Source organism: Pinus tabuliformis, chromosome Q, assembly GCF_031772625.1.
Source record: "Pinus tabuliformis cultivar Carrire ecotype Pingquan chromosome Q, CPIR1, whole genome shotgun sequence".
NCBI lineage: Eukaryota > Viridiplantae > Streptophyta > Pinopsida > Pinales > Pinaceae > Pinus > Pinus tabuliformis.
This window is the reverse complement of record NC_142296.1, coordinates 600,315,177-600,320,875: the sequence shown is the minus strand read 5'-3', so window position 1 is coordinate 600,320,875 and position 5,699 is coordinate 600,315,177. Positions and strand designations below refer to the sequence as shown.

At 34.8% G+C, this 5,699-nt stretch overlaps 1 protein-coding gene across 1 annotated transcript; it reads left to right on the top strand.

The window, feature by feature from the left end:
* The first annotated feature begins 309 nt into the window (after positions 1 to 309).
* Positions 310 to 5,216, top strand: LOC149220881 (uncharacterized). The gene is made up of 3 exons (XM_089387233.1): positions 310 to 367; positions 4,420 to 4,716; positions 4,829 to 5,216. Exons 1-3 carry the CDS (start codon positions 310 to 312, stop codon positions 5,107 to 5,109), a joined length of 636 nt encoding a protein of 211 aa, XP_089243359.1. The 3' UTR covers positions 5,110 to 5,216.
* Positions 5,217 to 5,699: the final 483 nt, after the last annotated feature.

Below are 5,699 nucleotides of genomic sequence, written 5' to 3'. Positions count from 1 at the left end.
CATCCTTCAACACTATGAATTGAACTTTATCAAATTTGTATTAATATTAAAAATTATTTACATACAATAGGATTAGTTTAGATCTTATAACTATGGTTTTAGGGGCTCTTACCACTACCATCAAAACATAACGCCACCTATATAACGGTGTAACTGCCTTAGTCCGCTACCTCACAGATTTGCCTATCTTATCGCAGGTGGCAAGGTAATGTACGCTGCATGTTAATGTGACTTGTTAATGATCCACATACCTTGAGTCAATCCCTATTTCACCGGCTGGGGTTTTCGTCTTTTTGTTTAACAGCGCAGATGACCGAGCGTGGGGAAACCAGCGTCGGAGTAAATTTTGCAGCCATCTTTCCCAACGGTGATTTTTTCCATCATTGTCCGTTGCAATCCTTATCGCTTTCAGATACTGAGACAGAGTGCTATCACATAGAATGTTTTTGGGAACATCTACGATCACATTTACTGTATTCAATAAAATAAATTATCTTAAGTAAGATTAGTTACATAAACTTTATAATTTTATTAAGGATAACAAAAACATTATTATTACTATAAGATATTATTGTTGTATTTTGTTATGATTGGATTTTTTTTTAATTATAATTAACAATATACTTTAATTTATCAATTTATAAAATTTTAATTTATCAATTTATAAAATATAAATTAACTAGATTATAAACTTTTAAATTTTAAGCATTTACTTGAATTTGGTATTTTCTATTCATAATATTATAATATAAACTATTTTTAATCTATTTCTCAAAAAATCTTAAAAATTATTTCAAAATATTTTATGCAAAAGACAAATTATATATAAAAAAATTTAGATATGTTGTTAAATTTATGAAACTATGGTTTTTCATAATCATGTTTTCTAAATATTAAATCACGTTTTATTAAAAATCAAACTCATATAAAGAATATAAATGTTATTTTAAAATACAAATTTATAATTAAATAAATTATTTATAATATAAAAAAAATAAAAAATAAAAAATAATGTTATCATTCATTTTTTAATACAACCAATCGAACCACAACAACATTCCCAACAGCGTTAAATATCCAACTCTTTTTAAAAACTAATATTTTGAAAGTACTTTGGACTATAGAACACTGTTATAATGATAAGTTCTATAACATTTGAAGAAATGTGTTAGATCATCATCAAATATCAAGAAAATGTTACTTAGAATTTTGACGTGTACTTTTTTTAAAATTCATGTTTTATGTAAATGAAAAGAATAACTAATCTCGTGTTTTTTTCTGGTACACTAATTTTATTTATATATATATATATATATATATATATATATATATATTTCTAAATTTTATTATTTAATTAAATAAAAAATTATATTATATATTAAGAGTTTTTTTTTGCCATATCCAACATTAATATTGTTTTTTAATATTGAAACACAAAACATAACAGATAACATATAAAATCTCAAAGTTGAGTAACTATGATAAAAAAATAAAACCTTGGAAGGCATTAGGTTGAAGTTGAGACATGTATGGGTGGAGCACCAGTGTTAAGGGTAGTTGGTACTTGTTTTTTTATTTAGTAGTGCTTCAATTCTTGCTAGCGTGAGTGTCATGTCTCAATATTCTATAAACATGACTCTATGCTCTTCCTAAACGTGGTCAATCTGATGAGACAAATATGCCTTGGATTTATTCCCTTTCAAAAAATATTTTACAATTAAAGTTTTCATATCAGCTATATTGTGCGTATGTAAAGGTTTTTCCTCTCATGGGTATGGCTCAAATCAAGAACCCAATCAACTAGAGATTACAAATTTTTTGAATTAGAGCATTCCTCCTTTTTTTCCTAGGCTTCTAAAGAGGCTTGGTGAATTTTAAATTAGATTAGGTTTGGAGAGGAGTCACAATATAATTCAACAACGTCTTGAGCTTACTAGCAACCACATGAGCTGCCTTCCCCTGAGAGGAGGAGCCACGTCGACACCTAGCCCATTGTCAAGGCATTATGTTTAGAATCAAAGAAGCAATATGCAACGAAGCAGTGCCTTCCCCTGAGAGGAGGAGCCACGTCGACACCTAGCCCATTGTCAAGGCATTATGTTTAGAATCAAAGAAGCAATATGCAACGAAGCAGTGGAGATCAGATTGAGTAAGTAGTCCTATGAAAGGCCAAAACATAGAGACAATGTAGGCGCAAAGGAAGTTTATGAAGGAGAGTGACTAAAAAAAATCCCCATGACGAGGTAGGGATGCACCCATTAGAGATGAAAGGGAAGTGTATACCATAGGTAGACCGAGGATTATGTGTAAAGATGCACCCACGAGAGTTAAACCCTGAGTGCCAATGTGAGGGAGAGTGTTTGAGGAGGCAGATGAATTACCGATTCCAATCCAAGCCAATGCTCCCAGTAACATGTAGTGATCAATTGAATTGAAAGTTAAGCATATATTAAGATTGAATTACCATTAACCTTGCAATTATTTGACAAAGTTGAAGGTGAGAGTTGACGCAATGAGTTGTATCCCTATAGATTTTGTTCACTTGCTTTAGTGTGGCCACGGAGCTTCAATTAGTGTGACCCTTTCTTTTGACTCACGTGAAGTAGTGCGATGAGACTGACGATGGAATATTAATTTTAGAGAATGATTCAAGGGGGAGGCCATCTTAAGGGGGCTTGGAGCTTCCCCTGGAAGAAATAAAAAAGAAATAATAAGACCTGGCACAAGAAGGACCAAATTAGAAAGTTTCCATTTCTCTGATAACTTATGCCATAAATTGCTTGAAAGTCGAGGTGGATTTCCCTACTTATTTCTACATTTCTTGATTCCCATCAAAGTTTGGATCATACTGATTGCATGATACAGTTCCTATTCGACAAATATTCTCTCACTTGATTTGGCAGTGTGACACAATCTTGGTTGCAAGTTTTGGGTGGGTGCAAGGCAGGGTTAGCCCACCTCCCCTTGTGAAGGATTAGATTGACAAAGAGAACATGCCCCCAAAAATGACCTATATTAACATTCTAACACCTTGTAATGACACCCCGAGCAAGGTGAGTGTGAGATTGGTTTCATAGCCATAATCTTCTTGATCCATGTACTTACGAAGAAGCTGTTGGAAATCCAAGAGGATGGGGAGGGAAAGATTTGATCCCAATGAGAGGAGAGGTTCATAGAGTGTTACAAGGAACCAAGATTGGTTAGACACTAAATGACCTTCTTACTGGAACACTTGATATGCAAGGGAATAATGAGTGGGAGGAAGGAAAGAAGAGTGGCAATGCAAGAGAGGAAACATTCCAAATGCCATCTTGAAGAGAGTTTTTATGAGCTAGTTCCATTCAATAGTTTTTTTAAGAGGTTGATGTAGAGGTGTGAATCTCATTCTGCCATGTGTGATTTTTTGGAGTTTTTGGTTAGGAATTTGATAAAAAGTTGTATTGTTTAAACTGGTTTTTTTTATTATATATAGATATATAACACTCTAAAAAACCACTGGCCCTTGGATTCTGAAAAATTCAATTGTGAAACTTGTAATTTCAATAAATACATACAAAATTTTAAAAAAATTAAATCAGAAAATAAACTGAAAATCTAAAAAAAAAAAAAAGAAAGTTAAAAACTCATGAGATTGGTATTCACTGCACATCGAAATACCGTCCTTGATTATATACGTACGATGACAATGATGATTAAACGTAACAACTACCTCAAAAATCCGAATACGCACATATATTACCGGTAAAAGCTACCCACCATTTTGAATAAGCTACCCACCATTTTGAATGACAATGGTGGCTTCAATCCCATTCCAACATTTAAGCGTCTCCGTCGCATTAAGTTTCAGCAGACTAGAAAACTTGGCATGCCACATGGAATACAGTTTACAGCGACTATACAGAGACTGAAATGTAGATTCAATGGGGTCGTACATTTAATCGCAACAATCGTCAAACTTCAATTATTGGCACCTTCAATTATTACTGGCTTTTCTGCGGACCGTATAGCTGTGATGACACGTGAAGGGGAAGGGCCGAAATGAAGCAGAAATTAAAAATAAAAACAAAGAAGAGATCTAGCCACGACTCAAGTCCCAAGTTGGAAGTCATCATATTGCTGCTGTCACACTATAACAATGGACGGCATCAACTTTTCCATCAATCAAACCTAACAAACCGTTCGTCCCACAAAGTTAACTTGCTACTACCGGAAGGAGACCTGTTAGTACCGGATTGAGAACCGTATGGGAAATAAAAAAATTCAATTTAAAATAAGAAAAAAATCAACTTCTGAAAGGAAAACCCTATGCTTAAATCAAGAGCAAGTGGGAATGAGACGAGGAGGCTCCTGAAACTCAATTTTGATATTCGGAGAAGTTGCCAGTTATTTAATGTGTCTGTGGTTCAATCTCATTATCAGATTTGTTGAGGTATTGGTGGCAGTTTAACTCTCTGTTTTACCAGTGTACTGTAACGATGCTCAGCTATCAGGGAATTGGGCTTATAACTGTCATAGCAGTCTCTGGCTGCAGTGTTATGTTGTTGGTGTTGGGTCGCCGGAAACTGTTGGAATTGAAGAAGGATTGTTCTTGCCTGCAAGATAAAGTGAACCAGGAGGGCGCTCTCGGATCCCATTCTGGCGAACATCATCAACAGTGGCATGCAGAGGGAGGAACATCGTTCTCATGGAGGATGAGAGGCTCTCAGTCCTGCCCAGGTAGGGTTCATTTCCCTGCTAATTGTGTTTACAATTTTGAGGATGTGGTCGAAAAAAATTTGTATTTACCATTATTAATTAGTAAGTAATTTAAATGTTGTCGGATGAACAGATAAAAAGCGGAATTTGGTGAAGAAAGTGCGGTTTTCTGAGAATGTGGTGGAAACCTCTGGCGACAATGTAGCATACAGAAAGAGGCACGCTCTGGCCTTCAAGTCGGGGCAGAGAAGATCCCAAGAGCCCCACAAAACTCGGTGTCAAAATAAAAGGATTGATAATTCAAAGAGCGACGATGCAAACCAGCGCAGAGTCTTGGCAAATACCCCGGCCAACGGAATGGCTCTGTATATTGGGATTTGTAACGACAGGTCTGGGAGGAGGCCTCTCCATTGATCTCAACTCCCTTTTTCCTTTCCTAAGTTTGGTCATTATTCAGAGATCTTCTGAGATTTTTATATTGTATACGATGTACTACTCTATACTGGTCCTTTCCTTTTCTAATTTTGGTCATTATTCAGAGATCTGGTGCTTTTTTCCTTTTCTAATTTTGGTTATTATTCATAGATCTGCTGCTTCTAATTTTGGTTATTATTCAGAGATCTGCTGCTTCAGGATCATGAGATTTTTAATTTGTATACGATGTACTATATACTGGTCCTTTCCTTTTCTAATTTTGGTTATTATTCAGAGATCTGCTTCAGGATCATGAGTTTTTCATGTTGTATAAGATGTACTACTCTATACCGGTCAGGAGTTTTTCTTGCGTTTAGGTGTTGGGGTTTAGGTCTTGGGATATTTTGGTGGGGAAATTGAAAAAGAGTGAGCAAATATAAAAAAAATAAGTTTTTTGAATGTGGGAATTTTGGGAACTTGGCTACAGGTACCTGGGGTTCAAGATTTCTCCAAAATTTATAGGGGTTCAAGATTTCTCCAAAATTTATAGGGAACGGCTGATAGAAAGTATTAATATTATATAATTTTAT

Coding starts and splice junctions, on each gene's coding strand:
- LOC149220881 (XM_089387233.1), top strand. CDS start 310: ATGACCGAGCGTGGGGAAACCAGCGTCGGAGTAAATTTTGCAGCCATC. Junction 368..4,419: donor TGCAGCCATCTTTCCCAACG/GTGATTTTTTCC, acceptor TCTCATTATCAG/ATTTGTTGAGGTATTGGTGG. Junction 4,717..4,828: donor AGGCTCTCAGTCCTGCCCAG/GTAGGGTTCATT, acceptor TCGGATGAACAG/ATAAAAAGCGGAATTTGGTG.